The 23,629-nt window shown below is 39.9% G+C and overlaps 1 protein-coding gene across 3 annotated transcripts; it reads right to left on the bottom strand.

The window, feature by feature from the left end:
- Positions 1 to 1,869: 1,869 nt before the first annotated feature.
- LOC110957693 (bone morphogenetic protein 1-like) lies at positions 1,870 to 21,477 on the bottom strand. Of its 3 annotated transcripts, none has more exons than XM_022203863.2 (20): positions 21,121 to 21,477; positions 16,346 to 16,438; positions 15,936 to 16,085; positions 15,671 to 15,788; positions 13,951 to 14,129; positions 13,726 to 13,831; positions 12,165 to 12,289; positions 11,825 to 11,940; positions 10,598 to 10,700; positions 10,388 to 10,504; positions 10,074 to 10,219; positions 8,327 to 8,522; positions 8,087 to 8,212; positions 6,502 to 6,665; positions 5,890 to 6,070; positions 4,357 to 4,482; positions 3,296 to 3,423; positions 2,998 to 3,211; positions 2,534 to 2,784; positions 1,870 to 2,447 (listed from the first exon to the last, which is right to left on the bottom strand). In XM_022203863.2, exons 1-20 carry the CDS (start codon positions 21,245 to 21,247, stop codon positions 2,313 to 2,315), a joined length of 2,901 nt encoding a protein of 966 aa, XP_022059555.2. In that variant the 5' UTR covers positions 21,248 to 21,477; the 3' UTR covers positions 1,870 to 2,312. The 3 variants fall into 3 exon arrangements, with proteins under 3 accessions (XP_022059555.2, XP_022059556.2, XP_051794704.1); XM_022203864.2 differs by having other exon boundaries at positions 6,502 to 6,662; XM_051938744.1 differs by lacking the exons at positions 16,346 to 16,438; positions 21,121 to 21,477 and having other exon boundaries at positions 15,671 to 15,784; positions 15,936 to 16,057.
- Positions 21,478 to 23,629: the final 2,152 nt, after the last annotated feature.

Here is a 23,629-nt window from a genome sequence, read left to right as displayed (position 1 = left end):
ACAATTAACACTTTAGTAAAAGCATATCTTCAAATTTACTTTCCAAAATCTGCTTTTTCCAGCATGAAATCATTTATCTCCACTATGAGATTGTTATTATTTGTCATTTTTTGGAGCGTAACTTTAAGATGCCCTGGGGATTTTCTTAACCACTAGTAGCGCTGTAGAGCAATGTTTTTACAAGTGTTTTGGTTGTATCAAGAGCAAGCAAGTAACCGACATTCGCATTCCTGCTTCCTGTTTCATGTACTGACTGTTGGTAGAAACATAACAATGTGACAAAAGAGGCAGGAGGCAAGCTCAGCCTTCAAAAGATGTGCTGTGTGACTTTCACTGAACGAAGCTGAAATGGTGCTTCTGAAAGACACGTAAACATCGAACCCACATAGAGACGAATGTTTTGAGCAGCTGCTGGTCACAGAGAAAAGGGAAACATCTCAACAATGTGCAGCGTGGACCTACATGTGGGGAAAGCTAACTGGTTGATCCACCAATCAGCCAAAACATCAAACCACTGACACGTTAGTGAACAACATCAGTCATGATGTTAAACTACAGTGTCCTGGAGGCAAACTTTGGATCCTGACATTCATGGAGATGCTTCTTCACCTCCTGTTGTCCTCATCTACAGGCACCAAAAACTATTGTTTCCTTGTCTGAAAAAAATCCCATATTTCAGCAAAAAAATTCCCCAAATTTCTGAAAATTTGCAAAACCTTCAGGAAGAAAATTCCAATAATTCCTTAAAAGTTTTATTTTAAAAAATTCCCCAAATTTGGCAAGAAAATTCTTGTGAATATTTTTAAAAAATTAGTAAAAATATTTCAAAAAATAGGGCTGCTCAGTGGCGTAGTGGTTAGCACTTTCGCCTTGCAGCAAGAAGATCCCTGGTTCGAATCCCGGGGTGGGCCTGGGATCTTTCTGCATGGAGTTTGCATGTTCTCCCTGAGCATGCGTGGGTTTTCTCCGGGTACTCCGGCTTCCTCCCACAGTCCAAAAATATGCTGAGGTTAATTGAGTACTCTAAATTGCCCGTAGGTGTGAATGTGAGTGTTCGTCTGTGTATGTAGCCCTGCGACAGACTGGCGACCTGTCCTGGGTGTCCCCTGCCTTCGCCCGAGTCAGCTGGGATAGGCTCCAGCTCCCCCCGCGACCCTAATGAGGATAAAGCGGTGTATAGAGGATGGATGGATGGATTTCAAAAAATCCTAAAAATATCTAAAGTGATTATACACGTTAGTGAAACTTCTGATATTTTCTTTAAGAACATTCACAAACCAAAATCCAGCGAAATTTTTTGTGAATGTTCTTAAGAAGAAAAAAAATTTAACACTTTTTTTCCCACCAAAAAAATGTTCAAAGATTTCCCAAAAATGTTGAAAATGTGGACATCTGAAGTTTTCCTGTGAAAATATTGTTTTTTTCTCCACATTTTCAAACTTTAAAATGAGTCAATTTGACTCGCAGGACGACACGAGGGTTAAATATTGTTGCAGACCCAGCACACCCTTTCATTTGCAAAAAGCGCCAACTGAAAGCAGAGGCTACACTCGAGGAACACGACCAAGAGCCGAATGCATTTACCTGGTTAGCAAACTCACAAACCCAATCCATGGGGGTCCCAACCTGTAAGCCACAGGATCTGCTATTAGTGCCAGACACAACACAAGACCCCCAGAAGCCTCATGTTTGTGTCCATTTGACGGCAAAAGTTGGACGCAAACAATACTTAGCAGGTGGTTTAAATGTTGAGGCTGATCGGTGTAATTGACGAAACTCTGCAATGAGCCTCAAAAGCTCTGTTTGACCATCTTCAAATGATAAATAACACACCTGCTATGACTTCAGGAACAATAAGATGCTGCTAAATGTTGTTGTTCACAATTATTATGTGCGTTTATTAAGCGATATAATACATCAAACTGCATTACATTCATTAGAAGTGATCACACTTTCAACCTCAGACAGCGAAAAGTGACACAGTGGATATTATGATTAAAAAAACAAGGCAAACTATATCACAATATATACATTTATAACTCAGTGCTATGATGAAGTCCGCTCATTACAGGCGGCGTGACTGAAGATACTGGAACTAGTCCTTTTTTATCTAAACGGCTACATAATGATGAGGAGAAACGATGGGATTTGTCTGCACGGCTTCACTCCGTCTCACAGACTTCAATGTAAAGTATGTGGGTTGGTGTTTGCGGTGTGGAGCCATGCATTCACTCCTCGCCTGGAGATGGGTGTGACCGACCAAATAGTAGGGGTGAAGTCTCCATTTAGGTTTTGGGGGAAGATTTGGAGAGTCACTTGCTTGCGTGCAACGTGTCCTGGAACTTCGTGCTCGTGTAGCGCACATGAAAGCCTTTTTTATTGATGCTGTCATCCGAGTGAAACTTCAACACAATGGCGTCTCCAGCTGAGTAAACCTCCTCTGGAGCCTGAGGAGAAGATGATACAGACAAAAACGTATCGTTTTCCTGCAAGAATAATTCAGTTAAAGCAACGTCTGCCGCACAAGACCTACCCCAGATCCACAAAAGCGTCCCAGCCTCGGAGACTTGACGTCAGCGCCGTCATACAGCTCCACATAGTCGTACCCGCAGTCGGCCTCCTCCTCGATCTCAAACACTTGGAAGATGATCTCGACTCCGTAGCCCTTCTCAGCAGTGACCACCCACGTGCAGTCGGAGCCTCCAGGGTAGTTGTTATCTCCAAACTGTGCATGAGAGTACAGATCTTTTGTCTTGACCTCGGCTTTAAGGCTTCCTCCGCATTCTGGGAATTTACAACCACAAAATTAGAGGGTCAAAAGGAGGAGCTCGTAAAAGTGAGGAAAGAATGCAGCTTTATAAACACAACACAAAACAAACCCCATTCTGGAAATGTCACATTTTTGGTATTCTATTCTTCCTTCAAAACAAAAATTTATTCTATTTCTATGCTCCTGTTTTTTTGGTAGCAGCTGACCAACTTTCTTTCTTTGCCAACCTGCTCTGTATGAAGCCTCAAAGCCTCGTTTCTGCACCGAGTTGTCCGAGAAAAAACGCAGGAACATTTTGTTGCCACTGGAGATGACAGGAGAAGGCTTTTTGGTGCCACAAAATCGCCCCAGAGTTGGTGCACGAAGGTCTTTCCCATCGTAGATCTCAAGATGGTCATAAGCGCACTCCAGATGAGCCTCCATGTCGACCTCATTAAATACCTGCAAGTCATTTAGAGTGAATTTAACGAGACACAAACTGCAAGAAATAGCTTTTCAGAGCTTTAAATTTGGGTCAGGACGTACGAGTTTGATTCGATGCCCCGGGGTCGTGGACAGAAACCAGGTGCAGGCCTTCTTGCTGGGATATTTGTCGGGCCAGTTAGGGCTGCTGATGGTGCCTGAGACGCTGCTGACAACGTGATCGCAGCCCGCTGAGGAAAAACAGCAAATCAGAGGAAAACAATGAAAGCTGCATCACTGAAGGCTCACATCACTTCCTCCTTCTAAACGCAGGTTTCCTCGGGTGTGTTTTTTAATTGAATAGGCATTCATCAAAGGCAAAGCAAACAAAAGCAAAAGTTAATCTTTCCACATGCAACAGTCTTTCTCACAGAGGTTATTAATAAACAGGTAACAGGCCATTGTTTGGGTTTCACACACACAGCACAGGAGCGTTTAAGAACACGGTTTTCATGAAGTTATTCCTTCTGTGGAAAGTACCAGTAGATGCAGAAATGTCTGATCTTAAAATAATTAAAACACAGTCTGACTCTCAAATTCACTTCATTAACCCTCGTGTCGTCCCGCGGGTCAAAATGACCCGTTTTAAAGTTTGACAATGTGGGAAAAACACATTTTCACAGTGAAACTTCTGATGTCCACATTTTCAACATTTTTGGGAAATTTAACATTTTTTGGTGGAAAACAGGAAATGTTAAAAAATGTTTCTTAAGAAAACTCACAAAAAAAATACCAAATTCCAGCGAATTTTGCTGGATTTTGGTAGATTTTTTTTGTGAATTTTCTCAAAGAAAATATTAGAAGTTTTACTGACATATGTAATCACTTTAGATATTTTTAGGATTTTTTGGGAAGACTTTTACTCATTTTTGGAAAATATTTATAAGAATTTTCTTACCAAATTTGGGGGATTTTTTAAAAATAAAACCTTTAAGGGAAACTTTTAAGGAATTATTGTAATTTTCTTCCTGAAGGATTTGCAAATTTTCTGAAATTTGGGGATTTGTTTGCTGAATTTTTGGGCTTTTTTCAGACAAGGAAACAATATTTTTTGGTGCCTGTAAATGAGGACAACAGGAGGGTTAACTCCCACTGATGAGACGACGGCAGCAGACGTACTGTACCTTCCTTGCAGTCGTGTCTGTTGTCGTGCAGCATGAAGCCGCTGCGGCACTGACAGCTGTAGCTTCCGAAGGTGTTCACACATTCATGCTGGCAGCCGCCGTTACCTTTGGAGCACTCGTCTATATCTGTCGAGATGTTTCAGGAGTTTTAATTCAAATTCTTCTGCACATAGTAACACTGTTTGTCACAATGGGCTGCAGAAAACTCGCACATCCTATTGAGTTAATGTTTTAAGCCCAGACCTGTTGTGCAGTTGTTTAATGTTATAAATGAATTGTCAGATGAATAAACTGAATTTAAGACAAGTATGAGGTCAGAGTGGCAAAATCATGTGTTACTACTGTGGAACATCGAGACCCTGAAATAGAAGTACCTACTTCATTTATTTTCTGTTTGCACTGCTACTTTTACTGATGTGAGACCACAAAGTATCTCATGTGAAAACAGGCCTGTTGTCCAGATGTTTGACTTCCAAATTAAACTTTGGCCTGATGCCATATGATAGATACCTAGTAAAAGCTTCACCATACAGATAGTTTGGGGGTTTCTTAGTCCACATTAACTGACCTCTGCCTCAGCCTCAATACAGTGAGTGAAAAGGAATTAAAATGCTCTACTTTTAACAGAAAATTTTCAAAAAAAAAAAGTGAAGGCAAAACAACAGACATGTATTGTTTGTCATATTGCTTGAAACATAGGGTTTAAAAAGGCTGAGAAAAAAATTAATCATAATTTCACATTTTGAGTTTAAAGACCAGGTTCATATTTTGAGCACAGTGGTCTACTATAATAGCATTTTCTCTTTACCTCCTCCTGAAACACTTTATTTTAGCTCCTGTCACTTTAAAGCCTCCGTCCCAAAAATGAAATCATCTTTGTCAAATCCCAGATCTATGAGTACAGATGTAACGCGAGCAGAAACGTCATGCTGGCAAGTGTGAGGTAAATGTGTTACATGGTAATGGAAATAAGTAACTGTACAAACACCTGGACTTTAAACTGGATGTCTTTTTATGCAGATATGCAACAGTGTTTTCTGTTGGAGAAAGTCCCTTGGGATTAGACTTTGGGCTTTGTAAATGAACAGACCTTTAACATGTACAAACGGCTACATAATAACGAAGTGGAGTGAAAAAGACGACAACTACACATCAGCGTTTTAATGTAGATGAAGAAAAAACGAATGAAAAACTAAGTAAACAAATACTTTCACTGGATTAGAAATGCACTTGAGTATATTTATTTGTGACGTAATTAGGCAGAGTACACATTTAAGGTAGTTCTGCTCATTTAATTAAAAAATACAAACACTGGAGTTGGTATAAAAACCATGAGAAAAAAGATATAATGAATTAAAGATTATAAATAACTAAAAGGAAAAGACTGGTCTCGTTCTGGTAGCAGGAAGTGAAAACAGCTGCTTGCATTGTCCTACTGGGATGGTTTTTCTCTTCTCTCTGAGCCATTACCATTACATCATACTTCCTCAGATGTTCCTTTATCAGTATTTGCTAATTACCTCATTCACTTACCAGAGAAGAAGTGGGCCTTGAAGCCCCTCTTGGAGACGGTGTTGTCCGACTTGAACTCAATCCTCATGTTGTTCTCCTGGGAGGTGATGACCTCGGGTTTCTCTGCTCCACAGAACTTCCCATGAAGCTTTGAGTCTGAACTTAGTCCACTGCGAACCTCCACATAATCGTACTTACACACCTGAATGGAAACGTGCAGAAGAAATGATGATTTTAGCAAAGAATCTGCGGACATAAATGTTTTTCTTTCAAAACTAAGAACATTTCTAAGGGACCCCCAACTTTTGAGCGGTACATAGATCATTGTTTGTTCAATGAAGATAATATTAAATGAATCAGAAATCCACTCTAGACATTGTTAATGTAGTAAATGACTATTCTAGCTGGAAACGGCTGATTTTTAATGTAATATCTCCATAGGGGTACAGAGGAACATTTCCAGCAACCATCACTCATGTGTTCTAATGCTACATTGTGTTAGCTAATGGTGTTGAAAGGCTCATTGATGATTAGAAAACCCTTGAGCAATTATGTTAGTACACGGATAAAAGGGTTAAATTGTCTGAGTGACCCCAAACTTTTGAACAGTAGTGTGTATGCATTAAAACTTACATCATTCCCTTCGGTTTCGAACACGTCGAACACCAGGGTGATGCGATACTGAATCGGAGCTACCAGCTGCCACACACAGTTCTTGTTGGGCGGATATTCTTTGGGCCAGCCGGGGGTGGTGAGGGAGCCGTTCAAGTAAGTGATGAATCCGCCACAGGCAGCTGCTGGTGGGAGAAAACGCTGATTTTAGTGAGAAAAGCGAGAAAGAAAAACACTTGTGTAGCCAAAATTACACGACCTGCATGTAAATCTGTGAAATCTGTGGAAAAAGATCTCTTAAGAAATAAAGTGACGCTTGTTGTGAGATGAAACTAGTACTGGAATTGTACGAATCAATAAACAAAATCAGATAATGCACCAAATTCTACTTTTCAACTTGGTGCGGCTCTCCTCACTGAGAAGTTACAGCAGGAGAGCACTGCCCTCTTGTGGTAAAACATAGAATCATTCCTTCGACTCCGAATTGCTCCAAGAAAAAAACATTTAAAAACAGTGACAACTTAAAACACCCTACCATAATGAAAAATAGTGTATTAGATACAGTAAAAATTGCTCACTCCCCTTGAAAGTTTTCTACTTTTATTGCTTTTCAACACTGAATCATGATCGATCTATTTGGGCTTCTTTGACAAGAGTTTACAAAAAGACTCTTTCAAATTAAAATGAAAACAGACTAAAATAATGTGAATTATTTATAGAATATAGACATAAAATGTAAAATAATTAAGTGCATAAGTGTTTACCTCCCTTGATACAGTATTTAGTTCTGATTTTTACTCTCCAGAACATTCACCCTGTTGTCTTTAAACCATTTCTGTGAAGTTTGGGTTATATCATTTGGTTATTGTCTCGCTGGCAAACAAATCTTCTCCCAAGTCGCACTTTTCTTGCAGACTGCATCAGGTTATGCTCCAGGATTTAATTGTACTTTGCTGCATTTGTTTTATCCCCTATTTCCACAAGCCTGCTGCTGAGAAGGAGCTTCACATCATGATACTGCCACCACCATGCTTTATTGTGGGGATGTGCAGTGTTTGGTGTGAAACATCGCATTCAGTCTGATGGTCAAAATGTTCAGTTTTGGTCTCATCACGCCAAAGAATCTTCTTCCAGATGGATAGCGTTACTTTTAAACTGACAACTATGTCAGGAAAGTTTGGTTTGTGAACCATACTTTCCTTACTTAGTTGTCGGTTTAAAAGTAACACTATTCTAAAGTGAGAAACAACTAAATGAACATAATACAACTTCTTCCAGATGAGTTTAGAGTCTCATGTGCCTTCTGGTGAACTGTAGTTGAGATTGAAAGACGTTTTTACAACTCTCTCCCACAATACTTTGACATGAAATGAGTCTCAATGACACAAAAACACAACTAAAATTGACCATTATTCAATGCTACAAAGCAAATAAAAGAGAAAACCTTTAAGGGGAGTGAATACCTTTTTCAGAAACTGTCTATGCTGCAGTGAGAAGAGAACACCACATGAGTGTAGCGGCAGACTCCAGTTGAAACAATATTACAGGCTTCACTTCACATTCTAAAGCACTCTAACGTTGAGTTCGTACGAGGCTCTACACTCACTCTCACAGCTGCGTCTGTCGGCTGCCAGCTCATATCCAGGGTCGCAGGCACATCTGTAGCTGCCCAGCGTGTTCAGACAGCGCTGCTCGCAATGACCATTATCAGGCCTGGAGCACTCGTCCATCTCTAACAAAAGGCAGATCCGAATTACTGCTTTTCTGTGCCAGACAAATGCATCACTTTCAACAACCAAAAAGCACAAAATAAATCATTTCTGGTAGTTTGGAATGACTTTCTGACCTTTGAAAAAGTTGGCGGAAAACCCGGCTTTGTTGACCGATCCATCAGATGCGAACTTGAGCCAGAGCTGGTTGGAGCTGCTTTTGATGTCGTCTGGTTTGTCGTAGCCGCAGAAGCGACCGAGCAGCGGGCTGCTTTCTGAACCGCCGTCCCTCACCTCTACGTAGTCGTAGGCACAGCTGTCATGTCTCTCAATCTGCCGTCAAAGCAAAGACAGAGGTTTGCTCATAGATCAGACAGACGGCAGATGCTGGTGAAGTCTGATCAGTCTGTGACGTGCTAACAAGTCTCCTAGTTCCTTCCACTACACTACTCATTGTTCTTATTAGCTTTTTATGCGACTGCAAGTTAGTTTTTATGTCATTATGTCAGAATTTCATCAATGTTTGAATTGATAGGCTCATTAAAACTGATTAAAAGTGCAATAAATAAGGTATTAAAAAGATAACTTTGAAAATATATGATCTAAAAATTGATGTTTAGTTAAAAAAATGTATTTTTATCTTGATGAAACATGTAACTGTTCACATAACTACAGGTTAGTTAAGGGGCACAGCTGTGGGGTTATGGGTCAGCTGCAAAAGAAAAAGGCCACACTGATACAGAAGAAAACCATCAAGAACAATTCTGTTTATTTGTTCCATATTTGTGCCTTTATATGGATGGTTTCATGCATGCATTTGGACCTGTCTATCAACTGGAACTAGCTTGAGGCTTCTTGTTTGAGTCCATCTAGTTATAGACATTTTCTTGAAAACACTTTAAAAACAGCTGAATGTTTGTTGTGCGTCCTTTATTTTTTGTCATGTTGTCTGCTGACAAGAGGGGAAATAAATGTTCAGAAGACATCTGGATCTAGACCGATGTAGTTTCAGCATTTATTTTTTGGTTTCTATTCTAGTTTCCTCAGATTACATAAAGCTAAAGGATAACAAGGGTTTAGACACAGCTACAGCAGGCAGTTATTTAGATAAATGGACCAACTTCAACCTAAAAAAAAATATTTTATTGCGTGTTTAACCCTCCTGTTGTCTTCACTTACAGGAACCAAAAATATTGTTTCCTCGTCTGAAAAAAATCCAAACATTCAGCAAAAAAATTCCACAAATTCCAGAAAATTTGCAAAACCTTCAGGAAGAAAATTCCAATAATTCCTTAAAATTTCCCCTAAAAAGTCTTGAAAAAATTTGGCAAGAAAATTCTTGTACATATTTTCCAAAAAATTAGTAAAAATCTTCCCAAAAAATCCTAAAAATGCCTAAAGTGATTATATACATATCAGTAAAACTTCTGATATTCTCTTAAGAACATTCACATAAAAATCAGCCAAAATCCAGCAAAACTGATTTTTTTTTGTGAATGTTCTGAAGAAACATTTTCAAGATTTCTTTTTTTTTTCCCACCAAAAAATATTCAAAAATTTGCCAGAAATGTTGAAAATGTGGACATCAGAAGTTTCACTGTGAAAATACATTTGTTTCTCCACATTTTCAAACTTTAAAACGGGTCAATTTTGACCCGCAGGACAACATGAGGGTTAAACATTACAGTTAAATCAATGTGCTTTCACAATGTAATCCACCAGTAAAATTAAACACTTCCTACAGATTTGCACAGATTGTTCATTCACTGGTGCCTATTTTCCTCGGTCCGTCTGAGCAAGTACGCAGCAATCAAATGCAGCATTCAGTGTTGGAACAACTTGTTGTGCTCACCGTGTAACTATTAAAAGTATGGTTGATTTTACCTCGAACGACTGAAAGGAGAGGCCGACATCAAAACCTTCTGCCACTGTGATTTTCCACACACACACTTTGTTGGACTGGTAGTCATCAGGATAATTGGGGGACTGAATCTGGCCGCTTTCCCGCTCCACGTCTCCCCCACAGATGGCTGCACAGGAGGTGAGAAGTGAGATTAATGGCGGTTTATTTCATTCACAGACCTGCTTTCTGCGTTTCTACTTTCAGCTGTCGGCATTACACAGCTACAGTGAAAAGAAACAAATGAGAATAACGCATCAGGTACAGCGAGTGTTCGTTAAAACAGTCTGAGTTGTACCTTCGTAAACAGCAGAGAAGCCTTTGCCCACCCAGCTGCTGCTGCTTCTGAATTCAATCCACAGTCGACTGTCAGTTGAGATAATTGGATCTGGAAGTGTATCTCCACAGAACCGGCCTGCCAAAGTACATTAGGAAACAACAGCCCTGCCTGTCAGAGAGTGCTTCACAGAGCCTCGAGGAGAGTTCACAGCTCAGGTTGAAAACAGACCTTTTAACGGAGCTTTTCTCCAGAACCCGTCTCGGACCTCCACATGGTCGTACCAGCACAAGTGGCTCCTGAAGAGGTCCATGGAAGTAAAATTCAGAACAATCTAAGACACAGAGGAGACAACATCTATCCAGATTTCTAGGAGCCAGCGACCACAACAGTGCTGTTTTTCAGCTGATACGAAGCCAACAGTGTACTGACAGCACCATCAAACGACCGGAAAAATCCCCAAGTTTGAAAGGCATGTTTTAGTTTTTGAAAAATCCCCAAATTATCAGAGCCAGAAACCGTAAAAACAGAAAGACTCATTGGGTTTTCAGCGGTCCTTGTATGAATCATGTGTGATGTGCAGTTCGCTCTGGAAAACGAACTAAAATTAAGCTCAGAATTGTGATTTTTTTTCATCCAAATCATTACATGCCTCATTTAAAAAGTGTCAAAAATAAACTGCTTCTGTAAAAAAACAACACATTCAACAATCCTTACTACCATCAGTGGCAAGTGACTCAGCTGTGACCAACAGCCTCACGACAAAAATTCAGGGAACTTTTGACTAAACCGGGTTGAACTGCAGGAAGTGTTTACACCGAACAAATAGGAGGCAAATATAGAAACAAAATAAAAATGTAAATAGTAAAATTTTCAAATTTGGTATTTAATAAAAATTCAACAAATTCAACTTTATTTTTTTCATTTATTACTCTTTTTGGCAATCTAACATATTATAAATTACAATTAATGCATTTTTGACTTCTCTGCACTTTTATCCACGGTTGTGCTGTTTCCATAGAGGTGCAGGATTTATAATTGCAGTGAGAAATGAGCCGACAGTGAGTAAAAATGTGAGACGAGCAAAAAAGGATTCAGACCTCAGACGGTTAAAACATCACTGTTGATATCTATCTGAATGAACTAACAAACCGTTTAAATCTCAGGAAGGAATTGAATTACTTTAAGTTAATCTGTTTACCAGGACTAGATAGTGATAAAGCTTCAATCTTTTTTTTTTCTCACATCTGTGCATGACGTGTTGTTCAGTCTGTAGTTATCTAAAGAGTCTAGAGTGGACTCTGGACAACTGGTTGTTTCATGTTTTCATTTTACTCACCAAGATAAGGCATATTGCTTGTGTATCTACTAAAAAACTTACACAAGTGGACAATGAGTTCCATCGGTGGACTATAGAGTTAATGCTTCCACATAAGAGTGAGCGATGAGAAGACTCACCTTTTCTCCAGGAGTGACAGAAATCCTCCAGACACAGTGAGCGTACGCTGAGTATCCGTTGGGGAAATCAGGTGAGGAGAAGTTTCCAGCGCTGTCCTGGAGGCTCTCCCCACACCCTGTAGAACCACACAGCAGAGATCAGACAACAAAACAGCATTAAAGTCCCAGAATGAAGAGCAGAAGCAGCCTTAAACTTTACTTTTTAATGTCCGTTTGACATAAAGAAGTTTTAGATTTAGTTAGAGAACTTTCAGACAGCTGGCTTTGAAAATGATCAAAGCCTGAAGTTCGAGGTGTTTGTCGATAATTAAGTGGAGGAGTCACATCGAATGCTTCCTACTTGCACATTTGTAGAGTTTGCGTGCTTGTGCGATGTCCCCTTTGCTGAGCCTCGTCCTCTGTCCAATAGAAGGTCTGACTCCATTGACATCATATCGGGGCAGGATTGTGTCTAAGAAGACGCCTCTGTTTCACACAAATCACAAATACGAGCATTTTATTCGTTAAAGGATTCTAAAATCCACTAAGAAGCCTGATGAGAAAGAACATCTTCTATCTTCTAATGATACTGAAGCACAGGAGAATCTGATTTCCAAGAGTTCAAACAGAAAGAGTGATTAGAGCACTCCTGTTCGACACCTTGATACTTTATTGATTCTGATAATCTCTAGCTGGGTTTGGAGCTCCCACTCTCACACAGTTCCCATGGTGATGCACCCATGAATGACAGGCATGTGCAAACAGAGCCGCTCTGAATGGGGCCTTTCGCTGGTGCCAGCCGGCTCAGTGGAGCCCGCTCCTGAATGCCAGAGAAAAAGGCCACTCCAGCCCAAATTGTTCAACAAAGCCTGAACTGCCAGGCCTTTATTTAGCTTGGCTTGCCTCCATGACCCGGAGCTGCATAGTGGTTATGAAGGTAAAAAAAAAACAAAAAAAACAACAAAGCAAAGAGGAAAGCAATGGGGCAACAACATGCACGAGATAGAAATAAAAAAGAAAACATTTCTGTGACAATAAAGGACCAAATCCTCAGAGGGTTTTCATGAATCATGTTCAGCGTAATGGTCAGTGAGGAGCTCTGCTGCTGAAGCAGAACCATATCAGTGGCAGATTTTTTCCCCATTGATGCAGCTGAACTTAGTGTCACATTAACCCTCGTATCGTCCTGCAGGTCACACTGACCCGTTTTATAGTTTGAAAATGTGGAAAAAAATATACCTTTTCCTGGTGAAACTTCTGGTTTCCATATTTTCAACATTTTGGGGAAATTTTAGATTTTTTTGATGGAAAAAAGAAATGTTAAAAAAAAGTTTCTTAAGAACATTCACAAAATCCAGCGAAATTCCCTGGATTTTGTGTGAATGTTCTTAAAGAAAATATTAGAAGTTTTACTGATATATATGTAATCACTTTAGATAGTTTTAGGATTTTTTTTAAAGATTTTTACTCATTTTTGGAAAATATTTACAAGAATTCTCATCCCAAATTTGGGGGATTTTTTTAAAAAAAAATAAGACTTTTAAGGGAAACTTTTCAGAATTTTTTTTTTTTTTAGAATTTTCCTCCTGAAGGTTTTGTAATTTTTCAGAAATTTTGGGAATTTTTTTGCTGAATTTTTGGATTTCTTTCAGACAAGGAAACAATATCTTTTGGTGCCCAAAATGAAGACAACAGGAGGGTTAGATATTGGACCACTAGTGGAAAACTGGTTCCCAACTCTAAATGTAAATCTAACCAATAACTGCCCCAGTGGAGCTCTTTAATTGTCTATTAATGTCTGCAGTCTGGAGATGAAAACAAACCCACAAAAGTGAGAAACAAATCCTTGCAGTCCCATTAGCATAATACTAACTTTAGGAGATTAAGAAGAAAGCGAAGCAGAAAAAGCATCACTTGCCAACCTGGAAAATGTATTTCTTGCATAATGCATGATGCTTCCAAAGTCGTACACCTCCCCCAGTGAGTCAACCTCGCCTGGCTCCATCTTCAGGAAGTTATACTCCTGTCCTTTTGATATACACACAGTCGGTGGACTAAATACATTGAAAAAACATCTGGAGCGTCACTAGATTCACACATTCACTCTGTTTTGTGTCACCTGTGCAGAGCACACGTAGTAACAGTACCTGGTTGGATGTTGTCTCTGATGATGCTTACATGCTCGTCACGGTCCGGACGAGTGTGTTCGTGCCAGAAGCCGATGACGTGGCCGAGCTCGTGCACCACAATGCCAAACTTATCACAGTTCTTTCCGATGGAGATGGCCTGAGGGCCGCCGCCTCTCCTCCCCACGTAGGAGCAACACCTGCCAGGTAACAACACCATGGAAAATAACGAACTGTATCTGTGTCCCAGAAATCACTTTCAACTAAGTTACCCGTTACAAAAACACCTCTGAAGGAAGTGTGTTAATTCCAGATCACATGACCTGCTCCACATGATGTCATTTCCTCCTGAAGAAAAGACTGGCAAGACTCCAAGGCTTTCTCAGTTATTTAATATAAAGTAGTGTGTGAGTCAAGTGTGGATTTATGGCATGTCAGCAGTTTTACTACAATATCTTTCAATTTAAATTTCACTCAGTTGTATTTATAATATTTGGAAGAATTTTTGTGTACAAATGTCATGTGGTGTTTGGTTATAGGCGGCCATGTTGATTTTATGCCTGAAAACAGCAAAAATTTCAACTATGCTACAAAAAGTCCTGCAATTATAAATTGACCCGTGAAGTTTGCACTGACTTCTTAAAACATTTTGCAAATAAAAAACTGACATATCATCCCTGTGCAAAGCTAAGACAGATGCTATCACTGCACTTCGGCTTTGTCACTCTCCACCAACTTACAGGTAAAATATTTTCCTCTTTTCCTGCTAAATGTGGCTCAGCGCTCATCAGCTCATCGCTAACTTTGCCAAACGTTTGTCGAACGTGTAGCTGCTGCCTGCTGTGAATGAAATTCTGTTTGATGAGAGCAGCGATGGTGAATAAATTAGTGAATGAAGCTGAGGGCTGCAAAAACAAACCAGCGAGCCGAGAGACGATAAAATGCTCAGCACAGCCGAGTAGAGCTGAAGTGTAGTTTCTGTGGGTTCATCACCTCGAATGACACCTTTACAAACCCACCGATGCACTCACCAGCCACTTCATTACCTACACCTGTTTAATCTGCCAGCTCTGTCATGGACTTTTATTACTTTCAGAAAACTCAGAAATTTTCCAGTCCAAATTTTTGTCCAGTGCACCAGAACCACCCACTATGACCTCAATAATAAATACAAAGGACAACTTAACAACATCAGCAGAAACGTTGGAGTGCTGAACCTCACAAATTAGTTTTTAGGTTTTATTGTAGTATCATTTTAGCTTAGTATCTTACTGTTTTTTCTACTAGGCACTGCATTTCTTATGTTATGTTATTTATTTGTTTTCTGAAGAACAGATTTGGCAAAAGAATGAATAAATCTTGTCTTGTCTGGCTGCATTGTGCTTCATGTGTACCCAATAAAGTGAGAGTTCATTGCAGCTTTTTCTGTATCTGTGACTGTATCTGTACCCGTAAGCACAAATTTGCATGAAAATCTGTTCTGCATAAACTCATAAAACATCACTCGCATGCAATTTTTCCCACATTTGCTGTGAAAAAACCAACTGACTGTAGAGGCTTCTAACCGATATTCACATTAAGAGAAAAACTCAGATTTCTCAAACAGTAAATATGCCAAAACAAAAAAAAACCCAACACTTAATTTTAGTTTAGGTTGAAGTCATTGTTCTGTGTTACATCTTTCCAACCTAAAGGCCGAGATGTGCACTTCTGATAAACGCATTAACTTCTTTTAACTCACCCACAAGGTCTGTAGGTGAAAACAATGTAGCTTTCTTCAGTCGTCCTCTCGGTGAAAGTTACACAAGTGTGCTTCTCCCAGTGACGCATCGCCTGACGGAAAATGGCTCGCTGACTGCCTGAAAGGAAACTCTGAATTAGACACTTTCAGGATGTCCAAGCTGCAGATGGCAAAGCGCACATGCTGCCGTACAGTGCAGCAGACAAGCTCTCAGTAAAAATTAAACCAGCTGATGAGAGATTTATTGTTTCCCTCCTGAGCTCACCACTGAAGTTCCCGCTGATCACGTAAGGAATGATGCCGTCCGGCCACACGCGCTCAGGTCTGGAGGTGGCTGCTCTCCTGCGACGATGGAGACTCGGTCTGCCTGCAGATCTTCTACTCCTGATGCTCTCATTGGAAGTGGAGCTGTTGGCTGTAAAGATGTTAAATGAAGGAGAATTTGCCTTAAATACCATCATTTTATTTGCACTTACTTCACTTAATCATAGAAGGGTAAATTTCTTTTCCTGATCCTGGGAGCTTCAAGAAAAAGCAACTGGACTTCTCTTTTAGTGCACACTTCAGTTCTAACTTAGAGAGGAGAAGAGAAGTCCAGCTGCTTTCTACAGAAACTCCATGACCTGGATGACTAAGAGTCTACACTTCTAGACATTTCTTTTCCTGCTTTGACACCTGAATTGGTGTGGTTAGTCCGGACGGAGTGATGCGACTCTCTGAACATACGAAGGTCGTCCTCATCCAGAGCGATGTCTCCCAGAAAGGCAGCTGTTCAGACAGTTAAACACACAGTTAGACAGCAGATAAAACACAAAAATCCAGAGTATGTGCTGCTATCTGCTCCACAGGTATATGTCACACAGTATTATGACACTATCATGGGTATTTTCAAGTGATCATGATTATAACGGAGCATTTTCTAACAAAACAATCTTAGAATAATAAAAAAATCTTTAAAAAAATCTGCTAAAGTATTCATCAAACCCTGCACAAACAAAGCTAAAATTACACTTCCTAGCTCATTAGCTCACTGTGGAAAATAAAGCAAACATACAAAGCTAAATCCAACCTAGAAACTGAACTACTAACAGCCAAAAACAACATTCAAACTCCAGCTTTACACAGGAATGCCTGCAAATATTGTTACATGATTTATAAGTCGAGTAAATGCTGTATTTTTCTTGGAAGCAGGATGCTTCACTGGACTGGCACAGATGAATGATGATGATAAGTTTCCAGCAAATAAAGGACATGTAGCAGAATTTACAGTGTTTATCTGAGGAGCAAACACACCTCGTGAATACAGATTTACAGACACACACATTGAAACACATCAGCAAACCGCTGTGTCATTTTAAAGGATGGAGCAGTGAGATGAACACACTGTGATTTATTTTTACGGTGCCTCTGAATACCTACTGATACATCAACCTGCAGCACAAAACAGTTTTTAAATCAGTTCACATTCATGCCAAACTGTCGTTGATGACCTCTACAGGGTTGCATCTTGCCAAATTTGCAGAACTACAGTATGTTGTAGTGACTAAAACGCAGGCCACAATATGTTTATATAAAATACAAACTAGACATTTAAAAAAAAAAAGGATTAGCACTCATGTTAGTCTGACAGTGTGTGTCTTTTAAGTCATTAGATGTCCTAGAGAAACTTTCTGAAATTGCAGTTTCTTTTATTTAGTTTCTGCAGCAACTTGTTTTTGAACATTCATCTGCTTAGACTTTCAAATGAGCAATAGGGTGAATAAATGCATGTTAGTTAACAAACTGTATTTATAGACATAAGAAGAAACTTATTGTCCCCTAAAATTCCCCCCAGAATCACTGACCATGTAATTCTGGAGGACTTTGTTTGTTGTTAGCGCCACGGAGATGACCAGACAGGAACGTGGTGGAGTTATGTGACGATCAGCGTCGGTGAATCCGTCTGTGCATTTTTGAGCATTACTCAAAAATGGACGAAACGAATTTGGATGAAATTCTCAGGGAAGTTCCGAAATGACACAATGACCAAGTATTAGATTTTGGCAGTGATGCGGCTTGTATCCACTGAAGTGTTAAAGATCTCCCATTGGCCGGCAAGGCGTCACTGTAACCATGACAACAAGTGAACGCTACGTCAGCTGCCTGCTAATGAGCACTTGATTGCTACAAATCCACCGCTGCAGACTTATGGGGACTTATCCATCACAAATTATACAATGAACAATTCATTAAACTGTGGGGGTGTTTCCAAGTCTCATCAATTCCCGCCGCCTGCTACATATTTAGGTCATGTGATTCGGTATCCCTACATTACATTCATAACACACACCTGTGCTCAGCGTAAGGTCATTTTGTTTGTGGGTACATCTATATTAAATGGACACAATCTATGTTGCTGTGATTTCTGATTATCAATAACTACTAACAAAGTGCTGCATTTCTACAAAAATATGATTCCTTTCTGATAATGCCATATGGGGGAATGAACAACATTGGCGGAGTACTGCGCTTACTGAGGGCTTTTCTTCCTTTATCATGGGGCACAAAAGCTCAAATTTTTTGCATCATTTCTCTACAGCATCATAAATTGTGAAGTGTAGTTTTTATGTATAGAGAACCACGAAAGCAGAATCATGGACTGAGTGAAGACCAACAATATAATACACAGAATAAAAAACTGTCCCTGATGTGGACTTTTCAAACAATAGTCACCCACAACCATTGTTATTCTCACTTATCACTGCTTTGCTGTGTTACTTTTCCAAATGAAAGTTGCATCACTGCAGGGTTTCTCACAGTGCAGCCCAGAAAGTGGAAGACAAAACTCTTGAGGAGTTGCAAAGTAAGTTCTTTAACAGCCTCTGAACATTGATGAATATCTGAGAGTTGTTAGAAAAACAGGTCAAAAGCAGAGCTGATTGTCCGTAATGTGAAACTGGGCCAAGGTTTGTCTGCTGGTTTTAACACAGCATGTTGAAGTGAATGGGAAAACCCTCAACTTCTGGATTTAGTCACAATACATGCTTCTGTTTTACAAACATAGTCTTCAACCTTGTGACATAGTTAGGGTTTTCTGGTTTCAAGTAAAAAGCACAAATCCAGGTCAAAACTTACAGGTGATACAATACATATACTAGAGCTTAAGTGTTTTATTAGAAGGAAATTGGGCTTCATTTTTATTCTTTCCATTTTCATATGACAGATTTTCTCATTATTTTCTATGTGACTGATGCAGAGTCTCAGGCATTCCTTATCAAACCCAACTCACATGGCTCAAGACTAAATAATGACCACAAGACTAAAGGTGCAAAGAGTGGTTGAAGTGCCTGAGGAGAGATATAGTAGACGGTTAGAGAGTAAAATTAAGGAAGCCATCTATGTTAAAGCAGAAGAGGTATCTTTTAAACGATAAAGAGGTCTATGACACCACTTATCAGGTACTTATAATGCAGTCCTGAGATCCTTACTTTACTACTATCCACACCTAGAGGTCATTATGAGCCTTGAACCTACAGTTTGGGTTGAGAACAAACACTCTGGACTCCCCAACAGTCAGGTAGAAATGAGGAAACCTCTGAGACAAAAAGTGAAGCATGACGTCAAGTTGCCTTCTACTAAATCACTTCAGATTATGGGAACCGGGATGGCTGAGAATCCACACAGACATCCGTGTTTATCCTCTGTAAGGGACTTAGCTTCCAGTTTAACCATCATGTTGTTTGAGCAGAACAACAGCAGAGTCTTTCCCTTTAAATACCTCATTCAGCTGTGTGATGTAACAACCTTTGAAAGTACAAATGAAAGGACGTAGCGGGTCGCTGTGTCGGCCTTTGAAGTAAATTCACTCATGCAAAGGGTGACTGTAAATGACTGTCACCCCTGTAGTGTGCACTCCATGCCCCAAAGCCAGAGGGATTTCACCGGCGTCCAGCCGAGGACTGAGCTGGCACGGCCTCAATGACCTTTAGTCTCCAGGCAACTGCCTCGGAGGGGAAGAGTGGTGTGTTTTCAGAGTTTCAGAAGTCACAAGTGGAGAAGGAACCCCGACCTGCTGGAGGCCCCCTAATGACCAAAAAACTGTTTGTCATGTCAGATGATGGGAAAAAAATGTGTCTTCACCAGGACCACGCAGTCACACGCATTCTGGCAGCTTCATTACAGTGATTTTAGATTCAACTTTGTGCTCATAATGCACAATTTAATATGCATCAACACAGCATGATTTATTGCTTCCTATTTAAGCAGATCATTTCTCTCCTCAGGTTAAACATGATGAACGATTCATTTAAAGAACATCAGTTTAGTTCAGCGCAATTTTGAGGTTCTTCTACTTTCTTCTGTGTATCCAGTTTGAGCTACTTTACACATAAATATTACACATTTTTATCCACTATATTTATTTTAACAGATTTTTTTACTTAAATGATCAAAACATGAACAGCTCATATAATGTGATGTATTATACCAACGCTTTAGGATAAGTCAGCCTCAACTTAAGCATTAGAAGAGCAGCACTATGTGTCTCTATGCAAGAAAATAACACAATACGACACAATACAGGAGTCATTCTGTGATTTTCTGCTTAAGAAGGACTTTCATGTGCAATAGAGTGTTGTTTTTATCCTGTATCGTCGCTTCTTCACCACTGGTTCTCATCAGAGCAGCTGAATTAAGGTGACTCAAGGCTGCATCATTTCATTTTAAACCCGATAAAACAGATCCACTAAGAAAGACCAAGCAGCCCACACATGTCCGACAGATACGGTAATCGTGATTTTGAAAGTGATTCTGCAGAAACATCTCGTGCAGATGCTCCCTGCAGTCCATCATGTCCACATCATGTCATGAGGAGATGAAAAGTAGATCTGCTCTTCATCAGCCTCATCTATTTCTCTCAGTGATCACTGTCCTCAGAGGGACATTTACATTGTCCACATTTACAGTGCCTCCAGGTTGGTACTGCTCTTCTTCTGTTTTCCTGTACCTGCCTGTACTTAGGTACAGTATATTTTACACTTTAATGTGTTTTTGAGGCAAATATTGCACTTTTTTGTAAAATTAGTTCACAGTTTTTGCATTAAAACATAGAATTACCTGAGACTTAAGTGTAATGAAGTGTTTTTATATTTTATTTAAGTACAACATCACCAATAGATCATGATTTACAATAAATACACTTCATTACACTTCTATTTAATTAACTGTGAATTAATAATAAGAATCTATAAATATTGCATAAAATTACGAGCCTACATTTAATGTTAGAATCCCCCACTTTCTTCTCATCTGCACTATTCTCAGCTACATTTAACTTTTAAAGGTTTTTTCTTGTCCAGCTCATCATAATAAAGGCCTAAATGGTTTTGGATATCGTCCAAAACGCATCATTCACTCACAAACAGCAAACACAAATAAAACTCTACATCTACAGGAGCTTAAATGTACAGTACCAGCTTTACAGGGATCCTTGTAGTCGATTGCATCTCCGAGGTTATTCACAGCAGAGTCCACAAGCTCCCAATCATCCGCCACGGAAACGCGCAGAACGCACAGGAGGAACAAAACCGCGACTCCCATGACTTCTGATCAAATGTGTGGACGAGGTAAAGTTGTTGGTCGGTGGAGGAGAAAGGAGAGCTGAGAATCAAAAAGTTCCTCGACAGCGGCGGGCGGTGGGATTTCATAAACACAACGCTGTTTTCTCCATGCTGCTGCAGAGATCCGCTGACATACAGTAGAGGACGGAGAGCAGAGCTCACACGGCGCACAGCAGAGCGCACATCCATGCGTTTGGAGCCACTGAGGTACTTCACCTGCAGACAGATGGCTGCTGTGCATTTACATGAAGTGTGGCCGAGTGGTAAAAATCACGTTTTCATTTTAAAAACTCCCTGTTTTAGCACATTAACGTACATTTTAGACCAGAGGATCATGGAGCACATTTGTTAATAATATACAAAGAAAAGTGAAACTTTTAGCTCCTGAAACGTTTTTTTTTTTTTTACCTCCACATTGAAACAGTTTATTGACAAAATCCTACATTTTAAATTTCTATCAACTTTAATTATTAGAGAGGTCATTATTTCAAATAAATACCCTGAAGTGCTTTGGAGACAGGATCAATAGGTGTTGATTTTTGACCATGTTTACCACCTGCAGGCTCCACACACACACATCCTGCTGTAATCTATGGAAACACTGACTCATCAGTTAGTGCAGGGTCTGACACATGATTAAAGAACAGGGTTCCCATAAAAAACAAAGGACCCACTTACTGAGTAACATCCTCAGCTGCCCCCACAGACCATCCATCTCTAAAGCTGCCACATTTAGAGTAAACTGCTGCTTGTAGTTTGCCAACTCTAATTAGGCAAAAGCGTCACCCCTTTGCAAGAGATAAATCCTGTTTTCTGTTCTTCAGATCAGATAGTTTGCTGCCACACACAGTGTCATGCTGTGCAGACTCAACTTGCTCCTGGCACGAGAAGAGGAGAAGATTCATCCTCCTCTATGAACTGCTTTTTTACCCTGGCACAGAACGCAGCAAGCCGCTGCCATCATTTATTTGGACTGAGCTGCTGTCACCACAGTGGAGCTGGTTCAGTGTCACAGGATCCCTCTGTCACAGCAGGGCCTGTCGCTTTGAGGAGTTTCTAACAGAGCCATCAAAAGTCTGACAAAGTTTGAAAGAAATAGTTTGACTTTTGGAAAATTTGCTTATTTTATTGCTTAGAACATGATTGCCAGAGTCGTGTCAAACATGAAGTAACAGAAAGGAGACACTAGCTTTAACATCATATAGACTAGAAACAGTCGGCTAAACTGATCCTGTTAGTAACAAAATCCAACAGAGAAGGCCAGTTAACATGTCACATCTTGTTTAATTTGTGCAAAACAAAACTGTCAAATTGTGCTTTTACTGGTGGTTTTGACCATTTCTTAGTCAGCTACAGCGACTGTCTTTGGACAGAGTCGTGATGGTTGTACCACAAAGCAAGTTCAGCCATAGACGTTTTTTCACATTAGTTGGCTCAATAAAACCAAAAAGGCCAGTCAGAAAAAACTTAACTCAACTTTCTTTGTTAAGGCTTACCTCAGACAGGGTGTTTGAAGCGTTATTTGTTTCTCCTTCACAAAGTGAACCATGAGCTGCCTTCTCCAGTCAAGGCTGTTACAATGAAGACCTACGAAGAAAACAAAAAAAATTATTTCAACTTAAAGCACCGTAACTGCAAATGATACACCTCAACTAGATGCTTTTGGTAGAAATCCATAAGCTTCTGGTTGTATTTTTGACCACTCCTCTTCACAGAATTGGTGCAGTTCAACTAAATTTGTTGGCTTTCTGACACAGACTTGTGTGTTCATCACAGTCCACAGATTCTCATTGAGGCTTAAATCAAAACTTATGGGAAACGAGTCTAAAGCCTCGACTGTAGTCTGATTCAGTCATTTCTTCACCACTTTTGATGTGTGTTTGGGCTCATTGTCTTGTTGGAACATTTAACTGCATCCAAAACCCAAACTATTTGGCAAATGATTTGGGGTTTTCCCAACAACAAGGAGATAGTCCTCCTTCTTTATTATTCCATTCACTTTGTGTAAAAAAAAAAAGTTTCACTGGCACCAAAACAACCACAGAGCATAATAATACCACCACCATGCTTGGCTGTAGGTTTGTTGTTCTTGGGGTCAAAGGCCTCACATTGTCTCCTCCAAACATGTTTGTGGCCAAATAGCTCAATTTTTGCTACATCTGACTTCAGAACTTTCCTCCAGAAGGTCTTTTCTTTGTCCACGTGATCAACAGCAAACTTCTGTCGAGCTTTAAGGCGGTTCAGGAGAGGGGCATCTGGAATGGTGTCTTCTCAGCTCATGGTGACATAAAACACACTTGATTGTAGATGCTGACACTGTGTGTGTTCCAGCAGCTTCTAATCCATTGCAGACCTGCTTTTT

This window comes from Acanthochromis polyacanthus, chromosome 18 (genome assembly GCF_021347895.1).
Source record: "Acanthochromis polyacanthus isolate Apoly-LR-REF ecotype Palm Island chromosome 18, KAUST_Apoly_ChrSc, whole genome shotgun sequence".
Taxonomy (NCBI): Eukaryota; Metazoa; Chordata; class Actinopteri; family Pomacentridae; genus Acanthochromis; species Acanthochromis polyacanthus.
Note: the sequence above shows the minus strand (reverse complement) of the source record. Positions and strands in the feature narration are given on the sequence as shown.

What these genes read in the sequence shown, in the direction of transcription:
- LOC110957693 (XM_022203863.2), bottom strand. Translation starts at nt 21,247, where the DNA reads ATGGGAGTCGCGGTTTTGTTCCTCCTGTGCGTTCTGCGCGTTTCCGTG. An exon ending in CAAACTCTACAAATGTGCAA is followed by an intron (nt 11,941 to 12,164) that starts GTAGGAAGCATT and finishes GTGGTTCTACAG; the next exon opens with GGTGTGGGGAGAGCCTCCAG. An exon ending in TTCCGCCAACTTTTTCAAAG is followed by an intron (nt 8,213 to 8,326) that starts GTCAGAAAGTCA and finishes GCCTTTTGTTAG; the next exon opens with AGATGGACGAGTGCTCCAGG.